General features: G+C 37.2%; 1 protein-coding gene across 8 annotated transcripts in view; it reads left to right on the top strand.

Annotated features, from left to right (window-relative positions):
* LOC105205743 (histone deacetylase 4) overlaps positions 1-17,288 on the top strand; it is a 232,228-nt gene that overhangs the window by 204,141 nt on the left and 10,799 nt on the right. For all 8 annotated transcript variants that reach the window (XM_039448576.1, XM_039448566.1, XM_026139271.2 and 5 more), the window contains 3 exons: positions 6,887-7,233; positions 7,449-8,003; positions 10,448-10,587. In XM_039448576.1, coding sequence (XP_039304510.1) covers positions 6,887-7,233; positions 7,449-8,003; positions 10,448-10,587 — 1,042 coding nt within the window. The remainder of the gene's footprint in view (positions 1-6,886; positions 7,234-7,448; positions 8,004-10,447; positions 10,588-17,288) is intronic.

Raw genomic sequence — 17,288 nt, 5'->3', positions numbered from 1 at the left:
TTCTATTACACATTCTTGTAGTTTATCTTGAGATCTTTCCAAAACACTACAAGAAAGTTTATTTTTGCTGAGTGCTTTCCGAGTTGTGAGGCTTGAAAGCTAGGTACTGTAACTTTCAAGCGTCACAACTTGGAAAGTACTTAATAAAAATTAAATTTCTTGTAGTATTTTGAAAAAGTCTCGAAATAAGCTACAAGAATATGCAATAAAAGGTATAATATTAGAGTATCAGTAGTTCCCTAATTAAAGGGTATTGGTACTTCGCTAACATTCTATATTTTTTATTGTATTTTCTTATCGTCGATTTTGAGAGATTTCCAAAACACTATACATAAGTTTATTTTTATTAAGGACTTCGAGTTATGGCGCTTGAAAGTTGCAGTATACCGTAGCTTTCAAGCTTCACAACTCGGAAAGTACTCAACGAAAATAAACTTTCTTGTAGTATTTTGAAAAGGTTTCGAGATAAGCTACAAGAATATGTAATAAAAAATAGGCAGTTCCATAAAAAAAATTGAAGGTGTACTTCACGTGACCTTTAAGCAACTATTCAAGGTCAAATTAATGACACCGTCTTATGACCCCCTTGAAACCATACCACTTTTGTCTGAAACATTTACTTGTAAAATGCAAGGAAACGGAAATATTTGGGATGCCCCATTAAAATGAGACACTTTGTATATTGATACATATGTATACACCTGCACCATCTCTTCCGTGCGTATACAAAACATACGAACTTCTTGATAATAAATACATGTATGTCTGTAAATATCAACAATAAATACATGTATATCTGTAAATATCTACAATAAAAAGAAATTAATTGTGGATAAAGGTATTTTTTAGTCAAATTAAACATAAAATAGCAATTTTTAAATAATACTATAGCAAAAAGTGTTCATTTTTTGCTTTATCTAAAAAGATTTTTAATCTCATAAAAAAAAATCACAATGTAACGATGGATCTCCGAAAATCTCGGCATCATTTCCGGCAAACAGCAACCATAGCATGAAAAGGCGGTGCGATTTTAATCACTCCACATTGAAAAGTTTTCTAACGTCCAGCGCGACCATTAGAGGAACGCGTCGAGTCCACGAACACTACAAGTCTATCAACCGCACCGAATCTTATCGCAGTTTTGTAATTAACGAGCGTGAGAAACAATACCGACCAAAAATTATCAAAAATACTTGAATGTTCTAATTGCAAGGTATAAATGCCTCTAATTAGCACGCACTCTATCAAGAATTAGTAATCCTGTTTAGATTCCGCTACGCTCTGATGCTCCAAACCTGATTGATGTTAAATCACGATCAAAGTGTCTTGACCATAACTAAAGAGTTTTTGGCAGTTGTACTTTCCTTATCCGCAAACACTGGCTTCATCTGGGCAACAAAATACTTCAGCCGGCCCTTGAGAATTTTCAGTAGAATTTGCTTTTAAATTATTCCCCTTCTACCGACAAGACAAAATAAAATCGCTGAGTTCAGGGTTTTCCGTCGAGAGTTTCCGGTCATCGCATTGAACCCTGTCCGCCGAATCTGCGAATTTGCTCGCGCTAGCCAATCGCTCTCGCGCCTATTATGCCAGCTAACTCGCGAAATGTGTTAACAATCTTGCCTAATTTTTTTTGGGGGGGGGGGAACGCATTTATGGGTCCCCGCGTCTGTGGGGACGGGACGCGGGGTATGTGGAACTTACCGACCTAGTAATTGGCCGATATATCTACTAAAACCCAACTGTTTCCGTCGTCTGGGCTTGGGACGGATTACGGGATTGAACTGAGCGTGCACCGCGATCTGTCCTAGCTCAAACGAGTCTCCGCCAAGAGCAGAGACTCCCCTCCGGAGTTAGCAACCGAGACTCGACCGAAATCGAGCCCCGGTTGCCCGAACCGGGATGCCTCGGGGATACGATGGGCCCCAGCCCTAAGTTTGCACTCCCGCATCCCAAGTCTTGAACGGGACAGCCGGGCAACTACCTCGCCGCTGATTCCGCCCAAGGCATACCTCCTTAGCAGTAGAGAGGGTAGGGCCTTCTGTCCGATCTAGTCGGCGCTCTAGGAGAGTTTTTCCCTCCCTGTTGTTCCTTCCCGGCTATCCCCTCTCTTTATAGAAAGAGGAGGGGAGAAGTCCTGCCTAACCTTTTTTTTTACTTGGGAAACATCTTTATGAGTCCCCGCGTCTGTGGGGACAGAACGCGGGGTATGTGAGACTCTCCGACCTAGACATGGCCGGCATACTCAGTAAAATCCAACTTTTTCCTGCGTCTGGAGCTCGGGACAGATCATAGGATTGAACTAAGCATGCACCGCCATCCGTCCTAGCTCAAACGAGTCCCCGCTCGAGAGCAAGGACCCCCCCTTCGGAGTTAGCAGCCGAGACTCGACCGAAGTCGAGCCTTAACCGCCCGAACCAGGATGCCAGGAGTGCAACGGGCCTCTATAAAAAGCCCTAGGTTTGTACTCTTGCATCCCAAGCCCCAGACGGGTCAGCCGGGCAACTATCTCCCCCCCGCCGCTGATTCCGCTCGAGGCGTACCTCCTAAACAGTGGAGAGGATAGGGCCCTCTGTCCGATCTAGTCGGCGCTGTGAGGGTCACCCCTCCCCACTGTTCCATCCCGGCTATCCTCCCTCCCCCCTTCCTTAACCCTTAAACACACCGATCCTGTAAAATACGGAAACACATTTTTGGGTATGGCAGACTTTTTCAACTTTGAGAAGCTATAATTTTGATTACAATCAATATTTTTCTACAATTTTTTTTTAAAACAAAAGTTCAAAATCTCAGGAGTGTGACTGCATAATCGGCATTGCCGACAAATAATTTATTGTGAAGTTATAAAAGCAAAACCATTAAGCAAAAATGAGAAATTGGTCAAAAATCTACTTTTCCTTCAAAAAATTATATCTTCACAACAACAAACGATCAACGACTTTCAAATACAGTGTTTTAAAGGTAAAGAGTCACATTTTCAAAATAAATTTTGAAAATGGCAAAGTTATTTTTTTTAAAAGTATAATTATGTAACATGGAGAATATGAGGCATTTTTGGGCATTTAAAAATCCACTTAAAAAAAAAATCATATCTTTGCAACAAAAACTTTAAAGAACTTTACAATACGGCGTTTTAAAGCTAAAGATTCATATTTTCAAAAAAAAAATATATTGTCATTTCTATTAAAAAATGTACTTATGTAACAAGGCGAATATGAGGAATTTTTGATTAAATCGTGTCTAAAATTGAAAATTGATGTGTTTCATGATATATTTTGGAAAAACTCTTTTCTACAACATTTTATAGTATTCCAATTTTAAACAGAGTATATGCGAGTAACATCTGCAAATCGACTTGTTCGAACGTATTTTGTCCAATTCTTTTATGTAAAATACTCACAAAAAAAGTTTCACTTACACGCTATATGGGTCGCATTGACCCTAACAAAACTTTGCTGCCGTGCCATTCGAATTCTAGTTGACCAAAAGAGTTGATCAACTATATCAATTGATAGAGAAGATTTCAAACTTTTTTTACGTCTTGGTCCGAACCTCCTATCTCATTCCGTCTTCACATAGCAAGCGTTCAAATCTTCATATGGGGTCTCTCAGACCCACTTACGTGTTTAAGGGTTAAAGAAAAGGGGGGGAGTTCAGCGAGCTATTGCTGGCAGCGACATATTTGTCGCCGCCAGGACGCCGGCGATCTCCTATTGTGGGCAGGGGGAGGGCGACTTTCTCTCCGCCCAGCCTTTGCACTGTTTTATTAAGGGGGAGGAGGTGGTCCCTGCTGATGTTGTTGCAGGAACCTTCTACGCCTCCTCTCCCTGCACCTTCTTTCTGGCGGCGGGTCAGGAACTTCCTCCCGCGCTCGCTCGGCTGCCTTCTTCTGCAACATGACAGCGTCGCAGAAGGAGGCAACCGCTGCCCATCCGTCAGCACCGGCGAATATCCGCCCCACCACAGAGGAGAGGCCGAGGTCGGCCCTTATTTTGTCGGTGAGGGCACGGCGCTTGTCCGCTCAAACCGGGCACACCTCCAGGGTATGCTGCGCCGTGTCTCTCACCTCTGGGCAGTGGTAGCACCTCGTGGAGGCCTCCCGCCCAACCTTCTCGTGCAAGTACTCTTTGAAGCAACCATGCTTGGAGAGCATCTGCGTCATGTTGAAGGAGAGGCCTCCGTGCCCCCTGCCCACCCATTCTTTTAGTACGGGGCCAATGGCCTCGATTACTGTCAGACCCTGGCGTGGGGCAGACGCTCCTGCCAGTGCTCCACTACTTTTCGGCGGGCCTGGTTCTGCCTGACCGTCACCATTTTCTGCGTGGCAGGCTCGCCCCCGCGGGCGAGTTTCTCTTTTCATTTGTGGATGTCCGCAAGCGAACACGCCACGTACACCCACGGAGGCGAACCCGACAGCAAACTCACCGCCTCCCAGGAGATGGTGCGGTACGCTCGCGAGACCCTGATGGCCATCTTGCGTTGCTCTCTCTGGAGCAACCTTACTTTATTATTGTTGGCCACCAGGGCCCCGCACCATACGGGCGCCCCGTACATTGCCATTGATCGCAAAATTCCCATGTAAAGGCGTCATATTTTCTCGGATGGGCTGCGCAGGTTGGGCATTAGCCGGCTGAAACTGGACACAGCGGCGCCCAACCTGGCGGCCATCTATTCAAAATAGGGTTGGAAGCCCCACTTTGAGTCGAGGGTCAGTCCCAGATACTTTGTCTCAGACTTTACTTCGACTCGAGTACCTTGCACTGTTAGACCCTTAAAGCGAGGGCCTTTTCCCCCTCCTCCGAGCCAGAGCGCTTCAGTCTTATTAAGAGCCACTCTTAGGCCCAGAAGGCGAATCCTTTTTAAAACAAGGCCGAACCCATCTTCCACGGTGCGTCTCGCCCTCTCCAGGTATTACCCGAGACGACGACCAGGATGTCGTCGGCATAACAAACCAACGACCTCCTCGCAGGGAGGTGATAGTCTAGGGCACGGTCGTACCCTATATTCCACAGGAGTGGTCCTAAGACCGACCCTTGTGGCACCCCCCTGCTGACAACTCTACGCATGCTGGCGCCGTCTCCCGATCCCTGCACGCGACCACACGGTTGCCGAGGTAGGCCCCGACAGCCTTCTCTAGTTAGGGAGGGATCCTCTTTCTACGGAGGCCCTCCCTAATCTTACTCTAGGGCAGGGTGTTGAAGGCGTTGCAGATATCCAAACTTATCGCCAACACCACACTGCCCCGGGACACCGTTTAATCGCCCAGGGATTTTAACCGCCGGATTGTTCCGACGGTTGATCTTCCCGGCCGAAAAGCATACTGGCTGTATGCCAGGTCGGGGCCCATCGACGACATATGTGCCGCGAGGCGAGACGCTATGACCCTCTCAAACAGTTTGCCCACCTTGCCTATCAGACAGATAGGCCGGTTGGCAGAGGGGGATCCAGCTTTTTTTTTTATATATATAGTTGGGAAACGCCTTTATGGGTCCCCAGTCCTGTGGGGACAGGAACGCGGGGTATGTGAGACTCGCCGACCTAGCTAGTAGCCGGCATACTCACTAAAACCCAACTTTTTCCGGCGTCTGGGCTCGGGACGGATCACGGGATCGAGCTCAGCATGCACCGCGATCCGTCCTAGCCCAAACGGGTCCCCGCCCGAGAGCAGGAACCCCCCTCCGTAGTTAGCGGCCGGAACTCGACCGAAGTCGAGCCTCAGCCGCCCGAATCGGGATGCCGGGTGTGCGTCGGACCCCCCTGGAAGAAGGCCCTAGGTACGCACACCCGCATCCCAAGCCTCAAGACGGGTCAGCCGGGCAACTACTCCGCCGCTGATTTCCGCCCGAGGCCTACCTCCTCAACAGTGAAGAGGGTAGGGCCCTCTGTCCGGTCTAGCCGGCGCTGTGAGGGTCCCCTCTCCCCACTGTTCTTTCCCGGCTATCCCCCCTTCACCCTTCCCTGAGGAAGGAGTGAAGGAGGGAAATGCAGCCGCAGGGGGATCCTGCCTAACCTAACTTAACCGCACGATACCGTGCGTACAGTCTAATCCACACAATCACCACATAACACGCGTTCGACAGCTCGGGAAGCGACATCACCGTTGCTAGTCGTTCCCATGAATTCGCTGCTTGCGAGTATTATCGCCGTTTTCTCTTGTACAAAGTGTTACAGATACATATTGGGTAGTATGACGGGTTGTACAGCAAATTTTGTAGAAACAAGTGCAACTCAATAAATAATGTCGGCATATACATATATTATCATAACTTATTGATCGAGTGGATTGCGCACATTTTTATCAATTAAGCTGTAAAAAAAAGCGCGCGCTACTTTGCATTTTGGGTCTTAGATTATTTTAACAATTTTAGCTAATTTAACTCACAAGAAGCTACTTTTTTCATAAGATTAGTACAGAGTTTTTTTGCTATCTTTATAAAATTTTGTATTTAAATATTTCATAACGTGATTAAAAAAAGATATTAAAATTAAAAAATACTTTTTAGAGAATGAACAATACATTAATAATTTCTGATTAGAATTTGAAGATAATGTTAATCTTTTACAAGAAAAACTTTTGCACGTTGACAAAAGATATTTTTTGTATTCTAAATCTCAATTATTTCAGAAACTTGGCGTGTTGATAAAATTGTGTTTACGGCATTACTTTCAGCATTCAAAAATCTAAGAAATACCTTTCCTGGTTCCAAACAATTTTTGGCTAATGGTAACCTAATGGTAACCTAATAGTATTGTATAAACTAATATTATTAGTAAAATAAAGGGAAATTTTATTGTACAAAATTTTTAAAAAATAAACTTAAATTTTAAATTATAAAAGAATTTATACCAACAAACAGTAATATTAGTAAACCCATAATGTTCGCAGGAACAAATCCGTTGAATCGACAGAAAGTGGATATGTCCAAGCTGTCGCAATTACCTATCAAAAGTTTTGTCCGACTTCCCTGTGGTGGAGTTGGCGTTGATTCTGATACAACATGGAACGAGCTTAATACCGCACCTGCTGCCCGAATGGCGGTGGGATGCGTTGTTGACCTTGCATTCAAGACAGCACTAGGTGATATTAAAAACGGCTTTGCTGTGGTGAGACCGCCCGGACATCACGCAGAGACCAACCAAGCTATGGGTTTCTGCTTCTTCAATTCAGTAGCAATTGCAGCGAGGCTACTTCAGCAGAAACTTGACGTTAGAAAAATTTTAATTTTAGATTGGGTAAGAATCGTTATTATCATTATGCAGCATTTCTTTACGGCAAGAGTGAACAATAGATATTATTATGATTTCATATTTAAATGTTTCTACATTGTAGAACTAAGTAATGCAATATAACATACCGAAATTATAGTTAAGAGATTATGCTGCGATTCTAAATAATATTTGTAGATTGCTGTAAGACAAATATTATATGCATTTTATATCTTTTTTAGGACGTTCATCATGGGAACGGTACACAGCAGATGTTTTATGATGATCCACGAGTACTCTATTTATCGATACATAGACACGATGACGGTAATTTCTTTCCTGGAACTGGTGGGTCTACTGAGTGCGGCGCTGGCGAAGGTCTCGGTTACAATGTAAATGTGGCATGGTCCGGTGGTCTGAATCCTCCCATGGGCGACGCAGAGTATCTCGCGGCATTTCGTACAATTGTTATGCCAATCGCCAAGGAATTCGATCCGGACATTGTAATTGTCTCAGCTGGTTTCGATGCAGCTGTAGGCCATCCAGCGCCACTGGGTGGCTACAAAGTCAGTCCAGCATGTTTTGGTAAAATGACACAACAATTACTTAATCTGGCTGATGGCAAGGTTGTTCTTGCCTTGGAAGGAGGCTACGATTTAGCGGCGATCTGCGACTCGGCACAAGAATGCGTTCGGGCGCTGCTCGGTGACGAATCCGGTCAACTCCGGGACGAGGAACTCACAAGAATTCCCTGTCAAAACGCTATCGATACGCTACAGAAAACCATTGCTATTCAAGTAAGTCAAATATCGCGTTATTAAATTAGATCTTTATTTTTACATCTTTATTCTTTATTATTACTTTCATGATTGCAAAGTAAATTGTAACCAAGTACTCGTTACTTGTAACTAAGTTATAAGTAAGCCCGTTTAATAATATATGACTAACCAAAAGTTAGGTTAACCGTAACTGAAAAATTAATTAATATATATTTAAACTTTGATTAAATAAATTAAAGGTTATGTGTCTTTTAATTTATTCAATTATAAGCTTATGAAAGAATTAGTGTATTAGTTAATTTTCAAATTAACTTCTAATCTTTTAATTACCTTATATTATGAAAGCAAACTTCTCTTAAAATTACTTTATTTTATTAATTGTAATTTAACTTTGTTTCTTTCTTTCAATTTATAACTTAAGGGTTAATAAAAATAATGGCTCAACTTGTTTATACCTTGTTTGCATTTTATTCGCGGTGCAAATATATATCTCTACCATTTTGTTTCGTAGAAGAAATATTGTATAATGATCTTTTTTGGTTTGTTTTACAAACCTGCTACAAAAAAATTTGTTATTTTATTATTAAAATATTATAATAAGTAGGATTATCTACATTTTTACAGTAACTCTAATTATACTAACGACATAGCGTCAAGTGTAAATCTTAAACTAATACCAAAGCTATATAGGTCTATTACTTAGGCAAACAAAAAAAGAAATTCATCATTCATAAATCTAACCTTTGCGATATAGCAAAAATAAATGTTAATACGTGGTGGCATTTGAATCATCTCAGATCGATATCTCGAAAATATGAAAAAATATTTCAAACAAAAGTTGTCAAACTTAAAAATGTCTATTTACTAATTTTATCAGTTTGATAAATCTTGGACAGCATTATCGAGGTCAGCGTAACATTACTTTCAAATTTTCAACGGAAACCCTTATTTTTATTAGTGTTTTTAAAATATTTTGACTTCAACTGCAAGAATATATAATAAAAGATGAGAATTTTTGTTAAAAATTTTAACGTGACCTTTTTATGATTTTTTATTGCTTGATTTTTAAAAACTTTTTGTTTTTTGTTTATTTAAAAAAATCGTGCTGTAACGGGTTGCAGTATTTTAGGAGATTTTCCTGCTTACGAATATCACAGCGAAAGCGTAATTCTTTTAATATTTTAATCATAATTTATGAACAGCAATTTGTCTCTAAATGTCTCGACAATCTTTTCTATTGACCTTTAATTTCATTTCTTTTTATCTCTAAATGCCGCTCTCACCAACTTCGATTACAGAGTGTCTATTACAGGGAAAAACCTGAAAAGCCTGGAATATTAGGAATTTTCATGGAATTTAGTTTTTACTTTTGAAAATTATGGAATTCTCAGCGAACTTCATTTAGGGGACCAGGCGAAAGATTAATCATCTAATCAACACCTTATTTACTTATATAGCATCAACCGTCAATTCCTGAGAAGAGCGGAAGAATCTCTTCCCTAGGTGGGAGATCCTTATTCCCTTTACTCTTACCACATTTACAGAATGTGTTATTTTCCAACTTCTGAAGCCTCTGATCAACTGTTTTCATTTCAGATAGAGATTCCATTCTCTTGGTAAGAGATTCCACAAATATTAAGATTCTTTGTAATGACTTTGTCCTCCAAGTTCTCAATATTTTTCTCAAGAATACATAGACCTAAGATCAAATATGGATCACTAAGCTTAGGCAGGCCTAGATGATTTCATATTTTTTGTACCTCTTCATTGAGATAATCACATTCATAGCCTCGTCAATACAAAGATTTAGGTCATCTCTCATTCTGCGAATTTCTTTACGGTAGCCTTTCTCTTCCCGAGGCTCGTAGGCAATTCTGAGGTTGGTCAGTTATTTGATGACTAAAGGGTGGCCGGAATAAACGGATAAACTCCCTTACGAAGATCATAAGGGCTCCGAGTATCTCCTGACACGTCATCAATATTCCCTTAACATTTATAAGTTTAATAAATATTATGTCTTGCCAATACGAGCCAAACACAAGTACTTGTGTGTACAAAAAAGTATATTTAATCTAAAGTTACATTTAGATGTTTTAGTCCCAGGTTTGGACTGTCTTCAATAACAATTCTAATTTAAATATTACATACAGTTTATTGAACGCCAATAATTGAGTTGATTGTGATTTCTTTGGTTATCGAGATCCATAATACGACTGATTCGAAATGGTATCCGTCAATTACATAAAAATTAGTATGACGCGTGAAATGTGAGCAATAAAATTATAAAAGTTGATTGATAGAAATCCATTTGAATGATCCAAAAATGATATTATTATATATTATATTCAACATAAAACTTATTATTGTTTATAAGTTTGTCGTGAATTAATAAAAATGATTTATTTGAGATTGGTAGAAATTATATAAATATATTTAATTTATCATTTAACATGTTTTCTTAGATGTCACATTGGCCTTGTGTAAAGCTGACTGCTCACACGGTCATAATGAGCGCTATAGAGGCGAGTCAAAAGGAACACGATGAAACGGAAACCGTGTCTGCAATGGCTTCTCTATCTATGCAACAGCCTACAAACCTCACGTTAGTATCAAATATTACTTTTTTATTTATTTATTTCTAAATTATTAAATAAGTGTTATAATTAAATACTACACGCACGCGCACGTGTATATGTATATATGTATGTATGTAGGCATTTTATATTGTTACGTCCACCTATTTATATTACTTTTGGATAGAAGGAAGGAAGACTCCCGATATGGGAGATGGAGCGGCATCTGCTACCCGGCGTCGTCAGAGGTCGGGCCAGGTTTTCCCTAGCGATTCACTGATTCAATTTTCAATTTCGGTATTAGAATTAATAGAAACATTAACACGCGTCGTGGACCAATCTCGGCAGATAATCGCGACGAAAGATGATAGACAACAAACGAATGGTTACGAATGATATAGTTTAGTGAATGTGAGCGCTTAGGTTATAGACGAAACGATCTCGATAAATTGCGAATAACAAATGCATAGAGAAAAGGTATGCACATTCTTGAACATAGGGCGTTGTATTCCTCTGCCGCGCGCGTGAAACGTGAAGACATGCCTCGGCGCGGCCGTGCAGCGTTCTGCGCACAGCTTATCGCATTTTGATGCCTGGGAACTCTTCCTTCGTTCTTTAATTAACGTAGCAGTAATATAGATTAATAATTACGCAGATAGTAATTATTCAAATTAATAATTGCGCAGATTAATAATTATTCAAATAATAACACAGTAAAAAGAAAAGGAAAGAAAAATGAATAAAATATATAGATTAAAAGTCACAATAAACAAAGTTGGAAAAAATCAGTGTAGCAAATAAACTTAGTATACTGTAATAACGGGTTTCCAAAAAGTAAAATCCAAAAATTGGAATGGTCAATATGATAAGAACAATACAAATTGTAGAATCAATCATAATACACAAGTGAATTTGTACAAGTGAATTTGTGCAACGTTTAAGCCTAAATAGCTAATGAAGAGACACGATTAAAAAAATTATTTTTAAAGTTATTACAATATTAGTAAAAGTGTTTTGACAAATCTTAAATCATTAAATAAACTCACGCCGAGTTTTTAAAGGGTTTCCTCTTTTTTTTTCTTTTAAATGTTTAAATCGAGATGAAAATCTAGCAATATTTCTTAAATTTAACTTGTATGTATTTTTAAGTAATCAATATGCGAGCGAAGGCAAACAGCAAGCTAGAGTTTCTCACGGACACCCGATTGCCGAAGACATGCTTCTCGGAACGTTCGCGTCTGTTGGTCAGCGGAAAATAATAACAGTGCCTTCTCTTCTTGGTTATTTTTAAAATTCAAAAATCTGTCGCCAAAAGTACTTGACAAAACTTTTAAGTAAAAATACCCGACAACAATACTTGCCGTTTGCTTTCTCATGTGTTAAATCAGTGCTGTCAGCTACTTGCAACTTTCGGCCAGATTTTTCGACGCACGCCTATTACTCCCCTCCCACCGCTCGCGCCTTAGCAACGGTGCCGCTGGACGGCGTAATTAAGAAGCGCGACACATCGTCTCAGGGCCGTGCGTAATACAAAAGTTATAAGATCATGGGTCATAAAACAGTCTAATTATTTAATGTCTTATAATTTTACAAAAGTTATTGAAATTTTTTTTTTATATTTTAATAATTACATTTAAGTAATATTTTATTATTACATAATTAAATAATTATTATTATACTATTGTTACATATATTACAACGTATGTGTACTGTAAAATTAAAAATTTGTGCAAGTTATTTATTATTTAAAATTCAAAGTTTTTAAAGTACCTTTTCAATTATATTGGTTTATTTAAAATCATTATATGTATATAAAACTAATTATAATATCTAATTATACCAAACTAAATAATACGTGTCCGTATCACTTTGTTATTGAAGCATTTTTTGTAAAGTGGTTTCTCTAGTAAAGCTTATTTCATTAACAAAGAATAAGAAAATAATTTGCGTAGAAAAAGTGTAAATATTTACAGATATTAAAGCAAAAAAAAGAAAAGAAAGAATATTTGCAGAAATAAAAATTAATTAATTCTATTTTCTAAACTGTTCATATGAATTTATGAGAGACAAAATATTTGATATTAAAAAAGAAGACGTTTGCATCAGTGAAGATAATGAAATATTATTTAAGCAAGAACGCTTGTCTATTTTTGTATATATAAATTTTGAAAAGGGATTCGAAATATGTGGATATAAACATTGAAAAGTTCAAAGACGGAAATTAACCCATTTTTATTAATTTTATGTATCTTAAATCTTTAAAAGATTTTAATCTTTAAAAAATCTTAAATCTTTTAAAAAGATTTTTCTTTTGGTCACGCTTTAAGAAACAAATCATTTTGCAAATCGCATAGTACTTTCTAAAATTATAAATTTTTTTATAAATTGTTTCTCAATCGTCTTTAATCATTAGCGTCTTTTAATCATTAACGGATTTTCAAAACAAGTTAAATTTCTTCTTAGTTAAAAATTACTAAAACGCGTATTAAATTGAATTATTAAAGATTTAATTAAATGGAAATATTGAACTATTTTTCCACATAACGCTTCTTGGTGAATGATAACTTCATAACTTTAAATCTTGGATCTATGAATCTCGCGCGCTTTAACGTTTGTTGCGCGATGTTTGTTTTGATGCTATTTTGTTTCTGTCAGTCGATTGTTAAGAAAAACTGCCGCTGCCGTTAGTTTCTTGTGAGACATGGGTATCAGAGTGCGTGTTTCCTATGTGTGTATCTCATTAACTTCTTTTTAATTTTATTATATATTAAACGTGAAGGATGGCTGATGAACAAAGGTATGAACAACAATTTGATAAAAGATGGGAAAGTAGCTTCTTTGCATGTATTTATAATATAATGGTTTGTCTATTGTGCGGTTATCAACCTTCTGTTGTAAAAAATTTGTTATTGATAAACATTATAAAAGTCTACATTTTAAGGACTATGCAGAATATGTGGATCCAGATAAGAATAATGTAATAGAAGCGTTAAAATTAGTATATACAGAAAGATTAGCATATAATGAAAATTTTAATTCAAATAATGATATTTTGTCGTCTAAAAAAGCAAGTATTGCCATTTCACATCTTATTGCTAAACATTCTAAGCCATTTACTGAAGGTGAATTTGTAAAAGAATGTCTTATTGAAGCGGTTAAATCTTTCGGGAATTCATTAACTCTTTCAGAAGCTAAGAATATTCCATTGAGTAGAAATACGGTAGCATCAAGAATTAATCATATCGCGTTTTCTATGGAAGAAAAATTAAAATATTTGTTGAAAACATGCTCATATTTTTCTTTATGTCTTGATGAGAGCACCGATAATCGACACGTGAGTCAATTGAGCATTTTTGCTCGAATCGTACAAAACGATTTTTCATGTGTCGAGGAGCTCTTAGATTTTGTGCCCTTACATGGTACGACAACCGGTTTAGATATTTTTAATGCCGTTGAACAAGTTCTTGAAAAATTAAACATCGATTTTGGCAAATGTTCGGCTATCGTTACCGATGGCGCAAGAGCAATGACAGGTTCAAAAACAGGCTTCTTTGGCCAAATAAAACAGTGAAATTTAAATTTCCCTCTTATCCATTGCATTACTCAAGAAGCATTATGTGGAAAAGCAATTAAACTGTGCTCCACAATGCAAATTGTTACAAAAATTATAAATATAATTAAAGGCGGTAACAAAACTTTAAATCACAGAAAATTTCAATCTTTTCTTGAAGAACACAATGCAATTTATAAGGATATACTTTTATATTGCGAAGTTCGATGGCTAAGTGCCGGTCAATGTTTACAAAAATTTTTTATGGTACGAAAAGAAATTTATCTTTTTTTGCAAAAAATGTCCGCAGCAAACGATTTTAAATCTTTTTTTGAAAATATAAATTCTCTTACTGAACTTGCTTTTATTACCGATTTAACTTCTCATTTAAATATTTTAAATTTGAACCTGCAAAAAGCCAACCAAACAATTTGTCAATTAATTAGTCATATTGATTCCTTTCGTAGAAAATTAATATTATTGAAAAATCATTTAGAAAACGGTATTCTAGAGTTTTATCCATCATGCAAAATTCTCCTAACAGAACATGGCAACGAATGCGATTTTAAAAAACATCTTTATTTAATAGAATCTTTAATAACTCAGTTTGATACGCGTTTTAGTGATTTTGAATCACTTAGAAAAGATATAATTCTGTTTGAAAATCCTTTGACAGTTCAGATTGAGGAGCAAAATTTAGAATTTTAAGAAGAGCTATGCAATTTGCAAACTGATTTGTCTCTTAAAGCGCGACCAGAAAAAGGAATAGAATTTTTTAAGATTTTAAATAGATCAAATTATCCTAAACTTGTAAATTTTAGTCTTCGAATTTTTTCAATGTTTGGATCCACATATTTATGCGAGTCCTCTTTTTCAAAATTAAAATATACAAAAAGGGACAAGCGTTCTTGCTTAAACGACGTTTCATTACCTTCGCTGATGCGAACCGCGACTTCTAATATTTCCGTTGATATTTCATCTCTCGTAAATTCATGTAAACGATTTAGAAAATCTAATTAATTAATTCTTTATTTTTACAAATATTCTTTGTTTAATCAATATTTGAATTTTTACTTTCTCTACGTGAATTATTTTTCTATTTCTTATTAGTGGAATAGGCCTACTGGGGAAACCACTTAAAAAAAAACGCATCTTTAATAGTACCGCATGGGTGATGCGGAAACCTATTATTTTTTAATATAATTATATAATTATAATTCTATATACATATAATGATTTTAAATAAACCAACATAATTGAAAAGGTATTTTAAAAACTTTGAATTTTAAATAATAAACAAATTTTTAATTTTACAGTACACATACGTTATAATATACGTAATAATAGTATAATAATAATTATTTAATTATGTAATAATAAAATATTACTTAAATGTAATTATTAAAATATAAAATAAAAATTTCAATAACTTGTAGAATTATAAGACATTAAATAATTAGACTGTTTTATGACTCATGATCTTATAACTTTTGTATTACGCACGGCCCTGAGACGATGTGTCGCATTCCTTAGTTACCGCCGTCCGGCGGTGCCGTTGCTAAGGCGCGAGCGGTGGGAGGGGAGCAATAGGCGTGCGTCGAAAAATCTGGCCGAAAGTTGCAAGTAGCTGACAGCACTGTGTTAAATGCAATTATTAATCGGTGAAACTTATGAACTAACGCGTAATATAAATGTGTGCATGACGAAATTCGGAGGAGGGGATTGTGCTGGACGTCATAATATACATATATGTATACAAGGTGTCCCATTTTAATGTTTCATTCCAAATAACTTTTATTTTTGATTTTAGAAAAAATGTTCGAGACAAAAGTTGTATGGCTTTGAGGAGGAGCATAAGATGGTGTCATTAGTTTGACTTTGAATAGTTTCTTGAAGGTCACGTGAAGATTATCTTCAATTTCTCAAATGAAACTCCTTACCTTTTATTGCACATTCTTATGGATTAACTCGAGAGCTTTCCAAAACACTATAATTAAGTACTTTGCGAGTTATGAGGCTTGAAAGTCACAGTATGTGCTGACATTAGCATTATCCTAGGTGTACCGGTCAATGAAAGCAAGACAGTTGATCTAGACAGTGAAGGCAAAACCGCCTAACTCCATAAAGTCACATTAAAGTCTTATTGAGTGTTTAAGTTTGATCTACAGTAAATACTTAAATATACCACCATTCAATTAAGTGCCTTTTCGCTAAGTACTTGTTAAGTTATAAGGAAAGATCGAGACATGATCCGGCCGGTCAAGGTAAGATCAGGATATGATCCAGCCGGTCAAGCCAAGATCGGGATATGATCTAGCTGGTCAAGGTAAGATCGGAGCATGTGTACAATTATTATCAATGTTCGGAAAGACCGCTGTTTACTTGAATACAAACATTTAACCTACAGCAAAAATCATTCCGCATTTTTTGAAGAATATTGTCTTTATGTTTGTACATACCTCTCGAATATGTTCTTTCATGTTTTCTGCTGTTGTAGGCTCTTCCGCATAAACTTTTTGTTTTATGTATCTTTAAAAATAAAAGTCGAGAGGTTTAAATCAGGTGATCTTGCTGGCCATTCGTAAGTCCGACTACTTATTCCAGTCCATCTACTTTGAAATCTATTATTTAAAAAATTGGTAACGTTTTGGATGGTCAGTGTCTAGTAAACTGCTGTTCTCCATCTTACTAACCACATTTGATTGTGCAAGTCATTATTGATATATCTCAAAAGGTTAGGCAAATCATTCTGAAGAAATGCAAAATTATTTTCCGTGTTCAGATGCTGTTCAAAAAAGTATGCATCTATAATGTTATCCAAGAATACCTGCCAAAACGTTAATAGGCCGTTGTCTTTGAAATTCTTGGTTTCTTTACCAATGAGGGTTTTGATCGGAGTAATAATGATAATTATGTCTATTAACGAATTATTGCCGAACATGGCTTTATCAGAAAGAGCATCTTTGCTATAAAATGTGAATTTCTTTGAATTTGATTCAAAGCCCAGTTACAAATTGCAAGCTTCGCGCAAAATTCCTTGGTTCTAATTGATGGATTAGATAGATATGGTAGGGGTGGAATCTATTTAGGTCAATTACATGGTTTGCTGTCGATTTTGATTATGCTATATTATCTCTCGATTTGTCTGGTGGAAATGTGGGGATTCAATATAGTTGCACC

Source organism: Solenopsis invicta, chromosome 1, assembly GCF_016802725.1.
Source record: "Solenopsis invicta isolate M01_SB chromosome 1, UNIL_Sinv_3.0, whole genome shotgun sequence".
NCBI lineage: Eukaryota > Metazoa > Arthropoda > Insecta > Hymenoptera > Formicidae > Solenopsis > Solenopsis invicta.
This window is presented reverse-complemented; position numbering and strand designations above follow the sequence as displayed.